Here is a 21,001-nt window from a genome sequence, read left to right as displayed (position 1 = left end):
AATAAATTTTGGATAGCATTATACATACAATATTTATCAAAGTAAATAAAACACTATTTTTTGAAGATGTTTATTTAGGTGCCGATATAAATCACGTTGACGTGCCAGCGAGACTTTGATTAATAAATCTCTGTTTTTACAAACAACATAAATGATAGCACGCAATAATATGATTTTAGTGGTGTCTTTTCATCGATGCGGTCAAACTTAATTTTTTATTAACACATTATTTTTAAGATTTCGATTCCGTTACTTTTAAACTGTAAATAACTAAATAATACTTACATTCACATCGCTCTAGACGTATCTAATCCTTTCAATTCATTATTTGAGGAAACAAGCATTCATATTATATTCACTAAGGCGATTAACACACGGTACCGCGTACCGCCGCGGTTGGCGGTGAAGCGGTTCTCAAGTTGCATTGGCTTCTATTAAATCCGTTGATACCAAACACACATACACCGCCCGACCGCGCGGTCGAACAGTCCGTACCTCGTAGGGATTCACTGCCAACCGCCGCGGTACGCGGTACCGTGTGTTAATCGCCTAAAACATATTAAGATTTTAAATTGAAAAAAAGTATTTGTGTGAAATGGCTTAGAAAAAGTAATTGATGAAACATATACCTATACTAGCTTCCGCCCACGACTTTGTACGTGCATCCCCGTTTTTCCCCGTTCCCGCAAGAATTTCGGGAAATCCTTTCTTAGCGGATGCCTACGTTCTAACATCTACCTGCATGCCAAATTTCAGCCCGATACGTCCAGTGGTTTAGGCTGTGCGTTGATAGATCACTATATCAGTCACCTTTGAGTTTTATATACATATATAGATTAATATCAAAAACATTTTTAAAATAGGTACATATCTAAATGTTTTTACTTAGTCTATATACCTATATACATATAATAAATCTGTAGAAGGGTCAATTCTGTACATTGAAAATATTGAAAAAATAAATAGCAGGGGGTGTTACTGGATCGATACCAAATCTAAATATGTGATTAAAAAAAATTTTGTCTGTCTGTCTGTCTGTCTGTCTGTATGTGAAGGCATCACGTGAAAACTAACGGTTCGATTTCGATGAAACTTGGTATAAATATACCTTATTATCCTGTGCGTAAAATAGGATACTTTTTATCCCGTAAAAATACGTAGGAAAAAATAAATCATAATTTTTCTTAATTTTTCCGCGCGAACGGAGTCGCGGGCGGAAGCTAGTATAAAATAAAACTATGAGGAAGTGGTAATATCTGAGCACACCTTTATATAAACACAAATACCTAACCATAACATAAACGTTAGGTAAATGTTTTCTTAATCTAATCTAATGCTTGAAAATTATCGCTTAGGTAAGGTTAGCGAGTAGGTACCTAGACCTACTCGCTTTGATACGGAGACGTGAATGATTACCAATCACACTTGATTTCAATTTCTATACGAATTATATAGCCTGGCTAATTTTGTTTGAATAAAATAATGAGAGAAAAAGATAAGCACAGTGTTTGCGGTGGCACGCTCCTGCTCGTGTTGAGGATGTCTCGCGCAGCCGGCGTGGCTCCGATCAGCTTCGGACCCCACGGCTTGAACGCCTCCAAACCCATGTATATTTATAGCTTGATATTTATCTTCGTAATGAGTAAGTGAAATTGCTCGCTTAATTCTTCGACAATATTGACAGATTTTGACCGATCGTAGAGATAGACTTTTAGATTAACTAGCTTTCCGCCCGCGTTTATTAAAGAAAAACCCGCATAGTTACCGTTCCCTTGGGATTTCCGGGATAAAACCTATCCTATGTGTTAATCCAAGTTACCGTCTGTATGTGTGCCAAATTTTATTGTAATCGGTTCAGTAGTATTTGCGTGAAAGAGTAACAAACACACACACATCCTCACAAACTTTCGCATTTATAATATGTATAAGTAGGATAGGATAGGATCAGTATTACAATATTATTTCCTAGTAGGATATTGTAAAATAAGCTTAGAACATCACTTCTTAGGCTAGGGAATAATGAATGGAAGTTCATAAAATGTTATCGCTTCAGCATAATTTAGTAGACATTTTAAAAATATCAATCTTTTGAAAGGCGTACAATATTGTCATTGCTCCTTCTGTTCCGTCGTAGACGTGATAATCCTGACGGGGTTCTTGCTGGACATCTCGGAGCCGCACAAGTCGCTGCGCGCCAACACGCTGACAGAGGCAGTGTGCTGGGTGTCCAACCTGTGCGTGGTGACCGCGCTGGCGCTCGTCGGCTGCGTCGGCGCGCCCAAGCGGTGCGCTTGCTTCATTGATGTCTTGAATGGGATTCATAAGGTTGGCTTTCATAATATTCCTATTAGAAGTAACTAAGGCCTCTACTGTATGAAGAAGTCATCTGCATTATGATTGTCATTTAATTGTGTAATATTATGTAACTAGCTGTGCCCTGCAGTTTTACCCGCATTGCTCCGCCTTTAGCCATCCTCAATAAATAGGCTATCTAATACCGAAAAAATTTTTAAAATCGGACCAGTAGTTCCTGAGGTTATCGCGTTCAAACAAACAAACAACAAAAAAGTCTTTAGCTTTATAATATTAGTATAGATTAAAAAAAATAAGGTTGAGTCTAAGGTTTGAGTTCCCAAATCGTCTATTTGGGAGATACGGTGGCTCATGGCATAGCAACAGAGACTGGATAAAATCCCACCTTTCTTTTGCGTCATCCATACTAATATTATAAATGCGAAAGTAACTCTGTCTGTCTGTCTGTCTGTTACTCAATCACGCCTAAACTACTGAACCAATTTGCATGAAATTTGGTATGGAGATATTTTGATACCCAAGAAAGGACATAGGCTACTTTTTATTGCGAAATATGTACCACGGGCGAAGCCGGGGCGGGCCGCTAGTAGGTAATATAATGATAAAAATATATTTTATTAAAATAGTTTTTGTAATTAAACTTAAAACTGTAAAATTGCTTTCAGATCAGAAACCATTTCGGATACGTACAGGAGAAGTCAGCAGAAAGATCATTTTATTTAATAGTCTTTTGGTTGTTTGTGATCTGCCTGGGCATTCTAAGTTTAACTGACATCGCATTTTACATATACAACGCTTTACAAGTTAATAAAGAGCGTAAGTTCTTTAATTAATTATTATTTTTATATAATTGATAACATTAATATTGACTAACTACCTGATATTATTATTTTTTTGTTTTAGTGTACAAATTATATTTACTCTCATTTCTCTACATTGAATACTACATTGAAATCTTATTAGGGTTTCAGTTTTTACTGATTATGTTTCATGTGCGATTAGGTTTGGCTGACCTTAACTGTAAACTTAAAGATCTACTGCAAGCTTTGGGTAACGTAGATCAACAATTATTCGAGTCTTTATAAATGTACTGAAAAAGTAATTGAATATAATGCGATTTTTTTATTTTCAGATAAGCAAAATAATAAAGATAGAAGTGTTATAGTCGACAATTTCATGTCCCCTCGAGCAAAACCTTTGAATTGCATGATGATTCCTTTACATGTGGAATGTGGTAAAAATACACTGTTATGTAACAAACATTCTTGATGCAAAGGTTACATTTGAATAATGTAAAAATTACAAAATTGTTTGACGCCCAGCTTACCGGGCACGGGTTATCTACTTAAATATGTAAATGTATCTAATATACGGAGTAGATAAGTATATAATTCTTTATCAATTTTGTACACTTATATATTTTATTTTCAGAATCGGATATTTTTCGTGTAGAAGCTTCCAGAACGATTCGTGTCCTGATCTTCGCTTACGAGTCGATTTGTGAGTTATTGCGTAAACTGGAACAGAGCCACGGCACAATCCTGCTCGTGCTGCTGCAGTCCTTCTTTCTACACTCCATCATAACGCCCTACAACTTGATTACAATATGTCAGTTTGCTTTCAAAAACTTAGAATTGTATTTATAAATTATAAATAATTAATAAAATGAAAGTATAATCCGTGAAGGGTTTTAAGCAAGCGGAGGAGACTAAATGAGTTATAAAAATTCAGAATTTTTATAATTTATTTATACAACAAACACCATATCCGAACAACTTTGTTTAATCGTGAATCATCAATCGTGAACGTCTATGCCGAATTTCGATCATAAGAGCCTAAGAGCACAGAGCAAGTATGCCTAAGAGCCTTATCAAAAACAACATTTATTTATTTATTTGAAAACATAAAAGTAGAAGTGCAGTACTTGATACGAATAAGTTTTCCAGATGCTGAAACGGGCAGCATCTGGTTCGCAGCGATCCAGGTGGGGTGGTTCAGTCTGCACGCTTGCAACGTGGTGCTCATCGTGGAGCCCTGTCATCGCATGCAGCTGGAGGTACCGATGCAGTGCGTTGTAGCTATATTGAAGCAGATAATATCTATAATACTAAATATAAACTCTAACATTTATCCATTCAACATCCTTTCGTTTGCCCGATATTATTATAATAAGAGAATATAAGTACCTATGTTTTGTCATATACATATATCACTTTTTGAATGATGTGTAATAGGTACCTTTGAACTTGACTTTAAGTAATAATTTTTCAGATAATACCTACGTAGAAATTATCTGCTGCTTTACTAATATAAAAGTAGAATAGTACATTCAGCGATACAATTTATGAATTCTGAGTAATGTATTTGATATACGTAGGTATTATTGACAATAGTGAGGACATCCAAGGTGGGATGCGTGAATAGTTTTCGTCTCCACTCTCCAGATGGACACAACGCGTGAGCTAGTGAGCCGGTTGGTGCGTCGCGCGGACGCGGCGCTGGCGGGCGGGCTGCGCGTGTTCTACCGCGTGCTGGCGCTCAACCGGCCCGCCGTCGCGCCGCTCGGCTTGTGCGTGCTCGGCCGCCCGCTCGTCGTCTCGGTACGGTTTGCGCACGTACATCAAATAAAACACTTTTTAAATATGTATATTAGTTTTTTATTCCGTCACTCTCTTTAATTTATATAGGTAATGTTAATTAATGTTAATTGTAATTCGAAGATGTTTAAGTAACGACGTTTTTTCCATGTTTCCAGATGCTAGGAGCGGTTACCACTTATCTCGTTATCATTTTACAATTTAAAGCTAGCGATGAACTTTTGTAGAGAAAATAAAGCGGATTTATCATTTATTCTAAGTTTTATTTTATTTTTCATGCATAACAAAACTTCTCATATACATATAATTTCCAAATTCAACTCTACGAGGGCACTAATCACTATTGTATCTATTGTATGATAGAGCTCAGTTAATTTGTATCGAGCTTACTGCGTGCTTATACCTCCCAGACCACCCCCATCGTTTAACAAGCTACTCAGGTATTGAGAACCGTTGGCCAATACTTCATTGAAAGCGTTTTCGACGGAATCGTCCACGTCCGAATCATCTGCAGCTGCAGACGAACGTTGCAAAGCTGAAAACAGAACGACCACATTTTTTAACATTCAATAGAAAGAAACTGTATTTGTTTTTTATGATTTTGTGATAATCAGACTTATTAATAATTGAGTTCACCATATTCTGAATTTTAAAAAAATATTTCTACGATTCGAAAACCTTTAAATTTTAATTCACTAGTTAACTATATTCGTTCATTAATTATAATTTACACACGGTTTGTAAATGAAAATATAAAGAAAAATATCGTAAATGAATAAAAACATACCTCTACTGGCAACAAACATAAAATTCAACGTTGCCATAAACAGGAACGATATTAAGAGCTTACAAGACATTTTGCCAGAAATATTGCGACTCGCTGAATGCGCTGAGAGTGGCTGAGTTTACTTTAAATACAAGAGGTAATTACTGATAGTAATTGAAAAAAGAGCGGCCCGTTACCCTTATCTTTTCTAGAAAAGTATTTCTGAAAAATATTTTGTTATGTAAATTACCCGGCGGATGCCAAAAAAAAGTAAATGTTGAAAGAATGTAAGTAATATTTATTTGCTTTTTTAATTTTGATGATGAAAGATGTTTTTACGTAATTGGCTCAAAAATCTGGATCTGGCGCACGAGGTCGAGATGTGGGACGGTGTGTCTGCCGAGATAATCCCCATACTTCACCAATAGGCTGGTTCCTACCTCCTTAAAACAATATTTAAGGAGATTGGATTTACCGATGAAGCCATGCATGACAGTGGGGATACAGCAGGCAGTCCTTCTGGATAACGCTCGGATAGTCCTATGTTCTGTGGATAGTCCATAGGTTCCTCACTCAGTCGCCCTAGACTCCGGCCGTCTGGCCACTCAGCCGGAGTGTTTTTCAGCAGCGAGGCGAGATACTTGCCCCCCCCTATTTGTTAATAGATTAAAATAAAAGTAATTCAACTATGTTGGATAATATTATTTTGGTTATATTCATTCATCGACAACACAACCACGTCGATGTATTCATTAAACATTTCTATTTCTGAAGTTGTTTGTTTCAATATTCTTTGTGACAATATTAGCGACCATTAGTGATGATTAATTATTTTTAAACAAAGCTTCATGCGCGAAATATTCAAATGACAATTTTCTTCAATTCGATGTTTTATACCTACACCTTTTCTTATTTCTAACAAGTTATTAGGCGTGAGCGTTTATAAGGCGAAGCCTAAACCGCTGGACCTTGGCTGGATCGATTTTGATGAATTTGGCTCTAAGGCATAGGACACATGTCTTGAACTCTTGAGTATGTTGATGAAATGATTATGAAATAAAGTACCTACTTAGTTTTGATAACAAAACTTATTGATAACAAACAAATCAAATCCACACAGAATTCAGAAACAAAAGTAAAATAGAAGTAAATATATAAAAGAAATATTACACATGAAAACTTATAAATTAGCCTAAAAATAAACCTGTACCATTGTGTATTATACAATGTTAGTACCTACTGTTTGGCAACGTCTGTTATCAAAAGGAGCTTCTCAGTATAAAACTGCAGTGACTTATTATCTTGTTGAAGATAAATGTATCAACTGTCAGCACTGATTTTTACACCACATTTTTTTAATTAGTAGCTAGTCAAGTACTTAGTTAACTACATTGCTAAAATAAAATATATGTTTGGTTCTCTCAGAAATTTTAAATGTCTTTTATACCTATGTCCTATAGGTAACCCGAATACCGTTATTATCCATACTAATATTATAATTAATGCGAAAGTAACTCTGTCTGTCTGTTACTCAATCACGCCTAACCTACTAAACCAATTTTCATGAAATTTGGTATGGAGATATTTTGATACCCGAGAAAGGACATAGGCTACTTTTTATCCCGGGAAAATGACTCAATCCCGGAAATCCCACGGGAACGGGAACTATGCAGGTTTTTCTTTGCCTGCGCGGGCGAAGCCGCGGGCGGAAACCTAGTTTATAATATATATAGCACTAGGAATAACGTAAGTATCAAACGGTGATTTTTTTTAATATTTTCGTGAGACTAGCGTTTATAATTCATGAATAAGTGCTATTGTTATATTTGAAAGTAAGGATGGGGACGGGGACCTACAATTCATCATCATCGTCACCTCGGTCATCCTATGCAGGTAACTTACAATTACTGACCGTATATGCGCAATTAGGTACTCTAAAAGACAAATTCTCTTGCTATCGTTTTAATGATAATTCTTTTGATTGATCATTAATTATTGCTGAACTCACTTAACTATAGGTAGGAAAAAAACAATGACAAAACAATTTTAAAAAAAGTTTTCCTGTTCTCCATAGTTTTATTTTAATTATATTTATTTAGATACATATTTGGTTTAGAGAACTACTCATATCCCGGAAGATTTTCTGTGTAGATATGTTGCTCTTGAAAATGGTTTAAAAATCCCTGAAATGGCACTCTTGGTTCTTTAACTTCGTGAACTTCCGTAGCTTCTTCATCACGTTCTGGGCCTTCTTCTTCAATTTCCTCAACATCCTCTTCACCACGGGGACGCTCCTCATCAAATTCCTCTTCTTGTTCTTCACCATAGGGACCTTCTTCTTGAACCTCTTCAACGTCTTCCGATCCTGAAAGGAGTATTAACGAATTTAAGATAAAAGAACCTCAACTTATGGAACTATGGTAAACGAGCTTACTCAAACTCAAAACCTAATTTTATTCTATATCAGGTACTTGGGTTAGGAAAAAAATTCTTAATAAAAAGATTGTTAACTAACTACATACTTATCACTTATGAGTAATGAGAAATATAAATTATTAAACAGAATAAAAAAACTTTTCTTTAGTTCTTTTTATTTTCAGCACCTACAGAATTATTTATTATTGTACCTAAGTGCACTGTAAATTGTACGAGTGCTAAGCTTTCATTACATCCAAAAAAATCATTCCTTAAAATATTGAAAGAGGTTTAAGTTTACAGGAAAGAAAATATATACATATTGTTAAAATTGGGAATAATAAACAAACCTCTCCTGGCAGCACCGTTTGTAGAAAGAGCAACCATTACCATGAAGGATAACAGAATTCTACACGACATTTTGAGAAATAGAAATATTGCGATCGACTCGCGGCAGCACAATGAAGGTGCGGAGGGCGGATGTTATCATTTAAATTATTTTTACAGGTAAAAAGGAGTGACAAGCGGCTGGTTACAATTATCATTACACGATAAGTATTTTTAAAAAGAATTTTAGATTTTACTACCAACGTCATGTTCAGTAAATAAAATTCGCGACTTTTATGTATAATTTAGTCAGATATTTAGTTTTTACATATCATCATACCTAATATGAAAAACGCAGTATAAAATACCACAGACACAATAGAAAATCTATGGGGATATATATAATAACTCAGGCCCCGGAAGTTCCGGGGCCTGAGTTATTAAAAATCTGGATAAAGTAATAAAAGGTAAGGCGAGCGACTTTCTATTTTATTCAATAAAAAAATTACAATTGAATTTTTTTTTCATTTCATTAATTATTTGCAATTGTGTATTGTTATTAAAATGTTGCCCCATAGTAACATGTATTTACACATGTATTTATATCAACAGTAGGGCAACAAAGAGGATCGTATGTTAAAGAGAGTAGAATCATTTCGTTTTCATGCGCCAATTCGCACTGGACTAGCGAAGGTATACCTATTCTGCCATGACATTCATCAGACATATTCAAATATGTATCATGGAAAATAACAATCCTCTGTGTCCTTCACCCACTCAGAGCATATAATAACTAATAGATAACTGTAATTATTTTTTGTATTCAAAGGAAAACTCATTCCCCTGAGCGGACTCACTGTGTAGCCGCGAGTCGATGCAACATGTGTAGCGACATGTCTCGTAACATCGTGATATCGCTCATGTTGCTAGTTGCACTTAACATTATGTCGGTCGCCGGTCAAGGTTTGTTTAATGCAAATAACTTTATAAGAAAATATAAATTATAATATTATATTCAAGTGTTTAGCGTCCAGTAGTTGGTGTAGTGAAAATTGATCAAATCAAGTTCAAAGTTCAAGTTTTTGTTTGTGATAGAATGCAAACGTTTTTAAAACACAACTTGAACTAAATGAAATTTATTTCAACCAATATTTAGCTGGAGCTGATTTCACATTATGTCTATAATATAATAAATTCCTCAAGTCAATCAGTGTGGATCACAAAATTAAAAATCAAAAATATAATTATTCATCAAAATTAAAAACTTATCTTTACTCAAGAATAGCCTTTTTAAATTAATAATTAATTAACATTAAATTCTGAGAATAATCCATAAAAAAAGATAGCATTTAGTTTGGAATCGTAGAATAATTACACATTGGAATTTAAAATATAAGTAACGAAAATAAAAAAAAAACTAAATATTTATTTACCATTTAACATTACAATGTACAGTATAATATATTATATTTGTATGGATGCGAGGTAAAGTACAAAAGGTGACCTTATATCGCTTAAAAAGCGATTTCTTTCAGGCCACCAGGTAAAGCTGAAGATTTTATTTGTTTGAACGCGCTAATCTCAGGAACTACATGTCCCATTTGAAAATTTCTTTCGATGTTAGATCGTCATCATTTATCGAGGAAGGCTATAGGCTATATATCATCACGCTAAGACCAACAGGAGCGGAGCAACGCGGGTAAAACCGGGGCACAGCTAGTCATGTATACAATGTCTGACTCACGATTGCATGCAATGCATGAATTAAACTATATTTAATAATTTAATATTATTGTTTTTCCAGAGGAAGGGATGGACAAATCACTTGATCCTGATCACGAAGGCTTAGAATATCATAGAGTTGAAGTTCCCCCTCAATTAGTAAAACCCTTTGTTAATGCAATACGTTTCTATGATGGTGATTAAATGATTCAAATGAAAATTAAATTAATCCTCGGACTGAACCAGACTGATTGAGAATTGATAATATTAAAAAGATGGAACTCAAGAAAATTACACATAAATTAAAAAGTATAATAGTATACAAATATAGTACAGTTTGGCTCAGATGGGTTCATAATGTAAAGTACTCGATGACTCCATTTTTTCTCCAAGATTTTTTCTGAATTAATTTTCGGAAAGGAATTAAAGATAAAACTAATATTCCAGCTCATTTTAGGATTAATAAAACTTAAAAAGTTAAAAGGTTGTGAAGTTTTAATGATTAATAAAAAAAATACTTCTATAACTCTGTCATTTTATTTAAACCGCTTACTGGTAAGTATGTTTCTCTTGGGGAATTTTTTAAGCCTTTTCTTATTTATAAGCTACTAGCTTCCTCCGATTTTACCCGGGTTGTTTAAAATTTAAAAATTATTGACTAAAACGAAAAACTTCCTCCTGAACCACTTTATCTCCTGAAAGAGAAACCACACCAAAATCCGTTGCTAGTTTTATTTTAAAGATCTAAAGCCTAAGGGACCTTGACATGACGAGCGACGATAATTGACACGAATTACACAGAGTAAGTTTAGTGAATAGCTTTATTTATTGTCCGAGCTAATAGAGCACCTTAATAATTAAATCTCCGTGATCTGCCATAAACCTGAACCTGAACCCAAGCCATAATGTAGTCAAACCAGTACAGAGTTCTAAAATTTTTCACGAGTTAATGCGAGGTCCTCTCCTGTCGATTTCGACGTAACTTGGTTTTAATCCTTGTTTATAATTGTCTTCTTTATTATTTCCTTAAACCATCTCATGTTTAAATATTAATAATTATTTATAACTATAATTAATTTGTTATAACGAAATGGTAGGTAATTGTAACTCAAACTCAAACTCAAACTCAAACATTTATTTATTCAATTAGACTTCTTCTAGAAGCACTTTTGAAACGTCATTAAGTACATATTTTTAACATTTACCACCGATTCGGAAAGCAGTATCTACGGAGAAGAATCGGCAAGAAACTCCATAGTTGCTCTTTTTAATCATGTCAGATTTACAATTTTACAAATTACCTAAGTAATATCATAATATATTATCATAATATGCCAAAGAACTGTCCTGTGGTTTTCACGCGACAACCCTCCATGGGTTTTTATCTTCCATATATTCCTTATTCCTTAATACTGTAATAGACTCTCTTGACAAGTACATTTTTTATATAAGATTTAAATTTAGAACTACTAAACTCTTTAATATTATGAGGAATTCTATTGTAAAAGCGTATACCTTGGCCCATAAATGATTTTTTAACTTTAGCTAGCCGGAAAAATGGCATTTCAATTTTATTTCTGTTTCTTGTGTCATAACAATGTCTATCTCCTACTTTTGTGTGTAAGTAAGCGTTATTATGTACATATAAAATATTATTAAATATATACTGCGACGGTACAGTAAGGATACCAGTATTCTTAAAGAGATCTCTTAGTGAGTCTCGAGCACGCAAATTATATACAGAGCGTATGGCTCTTTTCTGTAATATAAATATAGTTTCTATATCTGCAGCCCTGCCCCACAGCAGAATTCCATAGGACATTATGCTATGAAAGTAGCTAAAGTAAACCAATCTAGCCGTTTCTTCATCGGTGAGATGCCTTATTCTTCTAACTGCATATGCAGCTGAGCTGAGCTTAGCAGCGGTGGTGGTAACATGGGCCCCCCATTGAAGCTTCTCATCTAATGTCAAACCAAGAAAAACAGTCGATTCCACAGGGTATAATACCTCCCCGTTTAAAATAATATTCCTTTTCACCTTTTTTACATTTGGGAGGATAAATTCTACACAATTTGTTTTTTTTTGTATTTAATAGTAAATTATTAGCATTAAACCAATTGGATATGCGTAACCATCCGGTATTTATTGTCGCTCATTATTATCTATCAATTTTTACCAATTGGATATGCGTAACCATCCGGTATTTATTGTCGCTCATTATTATCTATCAATTTTTTCTACCCTATTTAAAGTAAAACTCATTCCCCTGAGCGGACTGTGTAGCCGCGAGTCGATGCAACATGTGTAGCGACATGTCTCGTTACATCGTGGTATCGCTCATGTTGCTAGTTGCACTTAACATTATGTTGGTCGCCGGTCAAGGTTTTTTCAAAAAAATATTGTAAAATGAACTCACTTTTCATACAATTTGGTCAATTTAATAATATTTAAATTTTAATATTTTTGCAGAGGACGCAAAGGACGTGTATCTTGAGGTGCCTATTGGTGGAGGCGAATATGAAATGCAGGAAGTACCAAAAAAATTAATACCATCCTTCCTAGGTGCATTGCGAGAATATAGATTAGTGTAATTATAACATCTTTAACAGCCAATATCTTTTTATATCGATGATATATATAATAAATAATAAAATAAAGTATAATTTTATTTGTCTCTTCACAACATAAATAACATTGCTTGCAAATAAGTAGTGAGCTTATATCATCTAGTGTTGTGAGAGACTGGTGCCTGAAATAGGTTTCAATGAATAACTACATGATTGTTGTTTACCTTATTATGTAATGGAACACAATTTCCGTCCAAATAAGTTTTATATATTTTATATTAGGTACTGACTACTTAATGTTTTACAATGTTAAATATATATACTCATATTATAAAGCGTTTGTTTGTTTGTTTGAATGCGCTAATCTCGGGAACTACTGGTCCGATTTGAAAAATTATTTCTGTGTTAGATAGCCCATTTATCGAGGTAGGCTAACGCTAAGACCATAGAAATCTAAATAACAAGACACATAGAAGTGCTATAATATCATAATTCGTATGAAAACCGCTGTCGCCAAAATCAACACATTTAAACCGATAGCTAAACAGTACACACAAGTAAACTATGCCTTTTATTGGACAGCTTGATTTTAGTGAAAACTAACTTAAATATTAAATTAAGCTTTTTAATATGTATCCTAACGCACGAATTTACGGTTTATTTTAGAATTATTTCTAAAAAAAAATATTTACCGATGAAATATTATTCCTTTATTAGTATAATTACAACTTGTGGAAGAATTTCCGCAATGGGAAATGCTGAAACACACCATGTTTACACACCTCCAGAGCAACTGAACAGTGACGAACACATTGGTGTTGTGAAAATCACCTGAGTGGCGACAAGGTCACGCGCGCTTACGACTTCTAGTGTCTTGTTATTGCACGCCTCATAAGCGAAGCGTTGAGGTGGGTACTACTGTCACTTCGCGCAAAACATCTGATTTTTCAAACTTAAAATGTCTTTATGTATCATACATTGCACTTGTAAGATAATACATACACACACATATTAAGAAAAAACACTATTTTTAACGTTCATGATATTTTTGATGTCATTTTTGTTATTTAAACTAGTTAAAAAACAGTTTAAAAAAGTTCTGTCTTGGACGTCCGTGTGTCTGTATGTGCGGATCCTTTTTCTTGTTAACACGATAGCGACCGAAATACTTTACTAATCGAGTCTTTTTTTTTCTCTTACGCTTGAGTATGCTCAGGAATAGAACCCTTTCATTTTTCAGGGTCTGATTCGATGTGGTTTAATTGTTATTAAATAAACAAAAATAATAATTAATAAATATTTATTAAAAAAAAATTATGAGGCGTGCACTTTTGGATTTTCCAAATTATTTAGATTTCTATGGCTAAGACCAACAGGAGCGGAGCAATGCGGGTGAAACCGCGGGGAACAGCTAGTTATACATAACCAGATACATTCTCCAGTTATAATTTTTTACCTTTCATCGAATAAAATGTATGAATATTCTTTTAATTGTTGTTGAAATCGAAACGCTAATATCATTTATGAATAATATGATGATGATAAGAGCCAAAACGGTCTACTCTATATGCTGGAATTCAACAATAGCAATTGATAATAACGTTGACCTTTATTTTAGCTACATTCATAGCATCATGTGGGGCGGGGCATTGAAACTATATTTTATTACTAAGAAGAGCCATACGCTCTCTATATAATATACCTACGTGCTCGGGAGTCGGGACTTAGTAAGAGCTCTTATTAAAAATAATCACGTCACAGTATAAGTATAATATTTATTAACATTTTACCTGTCCACAATAACACCAGCTCTGAATTATAACATACAAAGAGAAGGTAATAGACATTGTTACGGAACAGAAATAAAATTCGAAAATCTAAAGTTAAAAATTAGCTTAGCCTCATAAAATTAAAAAGTACCTATAGCAGTGCTTAATTTAAAAGTTATATATAGAATGTATGAATTCAGAGAACCTACCTCTATTATAGCATTCATGATATGAAAGAATAAAAATCAAGGCAGTCAGTATTATTCGGCGTCATTATTATGATTAATATTTACATTTTGTGTAAAAGAGCAATAACGGAATTTCTTGTCGGTTTTTCTCTGTAGAAACTGTTTTCCCAATAACCAGCCCGTGTCCCTGCAGTGGGAACATATTATTATATAACTAGGCTGATGATAATTTATCATATTATATTCTTTTTTACGTTTAGGTGATGTGAACATTAGTGTTATTTTTTGTAGAATTTTACAGTTATTATTTCTTATCTTTTATTACCATTTTTATTTAAAGTAATACTCATTCCCCTGAGCGGACTCACTGTGAAGCCGCGAGTCGATGCAACATATTGTGTAGCGACATGTCTCGTAACATCGTGGTATCGTTCATGTTGCTAGTTGCACTTAACATTAATATGTCTGCCGCCGGTCGAGGTTTGTTTAACATTTAAATATTTATATTGTGTTCGTTATAAATATAATATAATACGTATCAAAGTCTGATATAATTTATTTACTCTTAACGTTTGCTTCATTCGTTCGTGCCTGCACGAAAACCGTTCGAATTTAAAAAATAATATTTTTCAGGCAAAGAAAAAGATGAAGCCATTGAGGATGAGGACCTTGGAGATGAAAACAGAGAATACCATAAAATTGAAATCCCACATGAATTAGTGAACGACTTCCTAACTTCACTGAATAACTTCCAAGAATGAATGTAGAATTGTAATTGTCACCGCTCTCCACTCGTGTAATAAATATTTAAATGGTTTTTATTAAAGTGAAACTTTTATTACATCGTCTCAAACTTTTTGGTCTGTGTAGCGCATGTCGCGTGTATCGCGGCTGCCGAGTAGGTATACCTACACGACCGTCACGCGACATGCGCTACACAAAGCAGTGTTCGGAACCGTTCGAACAGTTTCACTTTTACCGTGGTTTCATAAAACCACACAACATTTTTTTTTATTTTTGTATCTGTAAAATTACCCAATTCATACTGTAGATATGTGTTATTGTATATCCTGAAGCAAAAATAACTTTTTGTATTTTCGAGTTTTAATCGTTTGCAATGAATTCATTAGGTATTAATTTTGCGTTTAATATTGGTTATTTAAGTCATAAATCTTTGTGGAAATGGATTTTGCACAGGGGCGTAGCTACCGCCGTATCTGCCGTATCAATTATACGGGGCCCCCGCGCCAAGGGGGCCCCCAACTTGCGCTTTTGTGAGAAATCTTTACCCTTCCTTAGGGCCCCCAAACAAATTTTTATACGGGGCCCCGCCAAGGCACGCTACGCTTCTGATTTCGCATGTAAACATTAAAAATTAAAATTAAATAATACTTACCTAGTAGATATACTTAAATATGTAGTAATAAAACGAACATATCAAATCAGGTGATAGTCGTAGAATCGTAGATAGGTATACTTAGTTAAGTTCCAGTAATGAAGTTAATACATTTTTTATTTAAGAATAGAAGCTCTGTGAATTTAATGTGTATTAACTAAATGTTGAAAATACTGAAATTACATTTAGTAATTAAAATGAAACAGGCATGTTTTTATTAAATTTGACACTCATGGCTAGGTATATTATATTTTTATACCATTATACTTAGAAAAAAAGATAAACAGAACATGTTTGTCTAAAAAATCTTTGCATGCACCTCTAGATACTACGGTTTAATTTTCGATAGTGCATCTATCCAGGAATGTTATGCTAAAAACAGATTGAGAAGATTCCGAACATTTTCCATTTTCATAATACGAAAAAGAGTGGAACATTTTGTACGTACGTAGTTACACCGACTTAATAGCTGCTAATAGTTGAAAGATAATTTTTGATACAAGAAATGAAAATAAATTTAAATGATTGGTTTTCGCTGTTTATTATCGGCTCTTAGAAACACTCTTTTTTAAAAAACAAGCTCTAACTCGAAAACTATAGTCAAAGTATTCGTATCGAGAGCACGACTTCATAATATCAGTTCCATATTATGTGGTTACTATAGTATTCTAATATTATCTGTGTTAGTAGGTACATAATACATATAAAATTTAGTTATTTTTACGAACGTCAGGGGTGCCATACAAATTCCAATAATTCACTTGCTTGAATAAATTGCTGTTTGTGTGTCACGTTTATACGCAGTTAGGTACATGCGCACACGAATAAAGATCAAACTTAGTGACAGCATTATAAATTTTGATCCATTAATAGATATTACGAGTACATCGTAACAAGATCGTTATAATCCTTAGAATTTTTCTAAACTGTAGGAGAAAAATTGAAGTAAGTAGTTTCATATTTTTGGTAATCTCAAGCTCTTTGGGTCAGCACGGTCGTAAAGGTCGACGGGATCGAATTTTCGCGATCGTAATATGTATTACCTAGTTACCTAAGTAAGATATTATTTTAATATAAAATAAAAATTGGCGTTAGGTACTTCATGTACATAATCCAAACACCCACCACATCTTTTGTACACTTTGGAGAAACGTAGCCAAACATGACTCTGTCGTTACTTTTAAAAAGATCCTAACTTAGATAACAAAATAAAAGGGATCATAGGTACTCGCCATAGGTACTCGCACATTGCGTAAATGTTCAAATACTTATCATAAAATGCTGACAAAATAATTAAGTCAGGTCTTTTCTTTACGGCATAATTATCTATCGGTAATTAGTTCTTGTATTTAAAGCTCGTCCGCCTTCACCACATTCATAGTGTCGCGTGTAAATAATAAAATTTCTGACGAATTTCTGACGACATGTCCCGTTCCATCTTGATATATTATGTCATGTTGTTAGTTGCACTCAATATGAGAAATGTCCATGGACGTGGAGGTTTGATTTACTCAAATATTAATTACTCATTTTTGTCTCGAGTTGCAGTTTTTGAAAATTTATATTATACTATTAATAATTATTCCTTTATTTATATCATATTTTCATAATTTACTATCGAACCGCTTCACGTACTTAGGCTCCTAAACAACAAGTTGAAAACAAGCGCCAGCGGCCAGGCGTTTAACAGAACTACTTAGTTACTTAGTTCGTTTTGGCCAAGCTATTTGATGTAATTAGGGCATGCACCCGGGTTTACCCGGTTCCGAAAAACCCGGGTAAACCCGGGTTTTTTGATGATCTTGAGAACCGGGTCTGAATAGTATGAAACCCGGTTCTCCCGGTTCCGACGAAAATATTAAAATATAAAGTATTATTTATATTTTGATGCATTATTTTAACAAATTTATTGTATCTGGCAACGTCAGACTCACGTGCATCGCGAATTTTCGTGCCACGCCTCAAGCGTGGCTCCGATTGGTTGTCTAACCTTAGATGCTATAAGTTTCCTACGGTTGTATTGCCAAAAAAAATTAGGCTTCGAAAATGACAAAAATTAGGCTACAGAAATATTTTTATTAGATTTCTCGTGAATTTGAAAAGCTGTTAATTTTACTGATTCATATAATGATCGAGTCATGTTTTTGTTTTTGGTATCAAGCTGAAATTTATATCGAATACTCAAGTCTTCGGTCCCTTTTATGTGAAAAAGTCGAACTCACAAGCCAACGCATCAAAAGATACAGCCGTAAATGCTGAAATTTTTCGCAAATTTCGACATTCGCATGGGACTCAAAACCTACAGCTGGGTACCTACTTTTCATGCTTTTATGTGATATTATGATAACAAGAGCGCCGAGACAACCGTCAAAACGCTAAGAAATAGAATACGCTATCGATACAAATTGACATAAGCGTATGATGTTTTGCCTAAGGATTCGGTCACACTACCAACGACGACGACGACCACGAACAAAATTTTCATCCAGTCGAAATTAAATAAATTGTGCAAAACACAATTAAAAAAATTTTTTCGAGATCAATGGATAAAAAAATTGGTTTTTCGTAGAAACGGTAGCTCCTAGGAAAAAATGTATTTAACCTTTTTTATAGATAATTTTATGATGTACAATTTTGGTTCCAGGTGATTGTATGATAAACTTACCGTCTCGGCGAAAATCGCAAAAAAAACTATTTTTTTATTAATTGACCTCGAATTATTTTTTTTCCGAGTACCGTAATGACGGGAGATTTAAATATTTTATTTTGAATAAATTTTGGCAAGATTTGAATTTTGGTCGTGGTCGTCATCGTCGTTGGTAGTGTGACCAAACCATTACCAAAATATCATAAGCTTATGTCAATAATTAGCGTTAGCAATTTCTATTCCTTGGCGATACTGACGTTTGACTAAGGGCCAAGGTACTTTTATAAGACTGATAAATAAAGAGAAGTATTGAAATTTTGTTTCTTTATAAATTTAATAAAATAAGACACAAGCCGCGTAAAATAAGCCTATCAACTTAGATTATGGATTGGTCTCCGCGCGCGCGCTACGACTAGATACCGCCGGCGTACTTGAAAAATGCGGCAACTAATAGTACGCCGAATTCGGCGTACCCAAGCCAGTGGTGTCACATGCATTGTGTGGAGAGGGCGAACCGATAGTTTATATAGATTTTGAACAAAATCTGAAGTAAAATGCCTATTTGTGTTATAAAACTATTTAAAAATAATACAACAAAAAATAAGAAAGACACTGGGATCACGTACCATCACTAAGTATCGTATTATTCGAAATTTCTCCTTTACTTCGAAAATTTTTTCTACGAAAATACGACGCCATTCAGTGTTGCCGTACTGTATATCCAAAAAAATACACGTGGTTGAGGAAATCTTTTAGCAATAATTTGAACTTTTTTTTTCAATACTATTACTAATACATGTATAAAAAAGTATAATAACAATAATTTATTTCTGTTTAACCATGTTTAACTGACTCATTAATATGTTATTTTTTTATTTCCGCTTTTTTACTTTTAAACAACCTTTGTGACTATAGTATAGTAGCGTCGCAAGTGGATTTGAGTCATGGGACTCAAATCGTTCATGGATTCGATTCCCGGCCAGGTCAGGATGAAAAAAAATATTTTTCAAACTTCTTTCCAAGATGGCAGATTTCCCATTTATGAGGTAAAATTTATGTAGCTGGCAGCCCAATTCTTCACACACACTAGCGTCTTTACAAATTGCCTAACACACACTACAGAAATGAGTTGCCGCACTCACAGAGCTCTTGTTTTTAGGTGGGGCGGTATCTAGTCGTAGCGCGCGCGCGGAGACCAATCCTTAATCTAAGCCTATCAAGTACTTTTACAGTTACTTTTGTTTAATTTCGTATTTTTTCCGAAGTATTATAAAAGAACCGGGTAACCCGGTTCTACCCGGTTCTGAGCTCGATTTGGAACCGGGTTTCAGAAACTTGGAACCGGATCCGGTTCTGCATGCCCTAGATGTAATGAAGACCATGAATTGTATCTTTAAAGAATACATTTTTGATTCTTTCTTTAAGTCTAGCCCAGCCCTTTGCTTGGTTAAAATATCTCTAAGCCATCTCATCCAACGAACATGCTTGTTATTTTTCCAGGCGAGGCGGTTGATAAGTACGTTGTGGAGCCTCTTCCTGATGGTCAAGATTTAGTAATGAGTAACACTATAGTACCAGCCAATTTAGTGAACGAAATCGAACGTTCAGTAAGGGAAGAAGAAATGGAATATTAGTCATACTTACAGCTGCTATTTATTCCTGAAATAAACATAAAAAACACTTTCTCTTTTCATTTTTTATTTGTAACTAGCGGTCCGCCCCGGCTTCGCCCGTGGTACATGTTTACGTTTTCTCTACATAAGAACCATCCTCGTACTTCAAGGAATATAATAAAAAAAGAATTATCGAAATCGGTTCAGCCGTTCTCGAGTTATGCGCTTACCAACAAATTTTGCGATTCATTTTTATATATAAGAAGATACACAGTATTGATGTCTGCTTTAACTAAAACTTTGCTAATAATTTAAGATGATAAAAAATTACTTAAGTTGAAGTGTATGTGTGTGTGAGGGATAGCAGTAGGTACCTATGATTGTTATTGTTTAAGTGTATGTACCACAGTAGGTACCTAGCTATGTGGTGAATCGTGCTAATGGGTCAATTTACAATTATATTTTTTATTTGTAACTAGCGGTCCGCCCCGGCTTCGCCCGTGGTACATGTTTACGTTTTCTCTACATAAGAACCATCCTCGTACTTCAAGGAATATAATAAAAAAAGAATTATCGAAATCGGTTCAGCCGTTCTCGAGTTATGCGCTTACCAACAAATTTTGCGATTCATTTTTATATACTATAAGAAGATACACAGTATTGATGTCTGCTTTAACTAA

At 34.3% G+C, this 21,001-nt stretch overlaps 2 protein-coding genes and 1 long non-coding RNA gene across 8 annotated transcripts in view; 1 reads left to right on the top strand and 2 right to left on the bottom strand.

The window, feature by feature from the left end:
* The first annotated feature begins 1,482 nt into the window (after positions 1-1,482).
* On the top strand, positions 1,483-5,137 carry LOC149479167 (uncharacterized). Its single transcript, XM_089709073.1, has 8 exons — positions 1,483-1,642; positions 2,096-2,325; positions 2,979-3,129; positions 3,446-3,547; positions 3,745-3,921; positions 4,260-4,369; positions 4,758-4,913; positions 5,069-5,137. Exons 1-8 carry the CDS (start codon positions 1,483-1,485, stop codon positions 5,135-5,137), a joined length of 1,155 nt encoding a protein of 384 aa, XP_089565199.1.
* LOC149479166 (uncharacterized) lies at positions 5,084-5,767 on the bottom strand. Its single transcript, XR_016317358.1, has 2 exons — positions 5,698-5,767; positions 5,084-5,445 (listed from the first exon to the last, which is right to left on the bottom strand). It is a non-coding gene; the product is annotated as an uncharacterized LOC149479166 (long non-coding RNA).
* The window catches only part of LOC149479161 (uncharacterized), a 53,661-nt gene continuing 38,276 nt past the window's right edge, over positions 5,617-21,001 (bottom strand). For 2 of the 6 annotated variants that reach the window (XR_016317362.1, XR_016317363.1), the window contains exon 3: positions 7,913-8,041. Coding sequence is in view for 1 of the 6 variants with exons in the window: in XM_089708904.1 (XP_089565030.1) it covers positions 7,797-8,041; positions 8,442-8,511 (315 nt within the window). In the remaining 5 variants the exon portion in view is untranslated. Of the gene's footprint in view, positions 6,328-7,718; positions 8,042-8,441; positions 8,791-21,001 lie in introns of those variants that run through there. The other 4 variants (XM_089708904.1, XR_016317364.1, XR_016317365.1 and 1 more) reach the window with 4 other exon arrangements.

Source organism: Colias philodice, chromosome 21 (assembly GCF_061535455.1).
Source record: "Colias philodice isolate Cphi_HAF_F1 chromosome 21, ilColPhil1 Martin Lab GWU primary, whole genome shotgun sequence".
NCBI lineage: Eukaryota > Metazoa > Arthropoda > Insecta > Lepidoptera > Pieridae > Colias > Colias philodice.
Note: the sequence above shows the minus strand (reverse complement) of the source record. Positions and strands in the feature narration are given on the sequence as shown.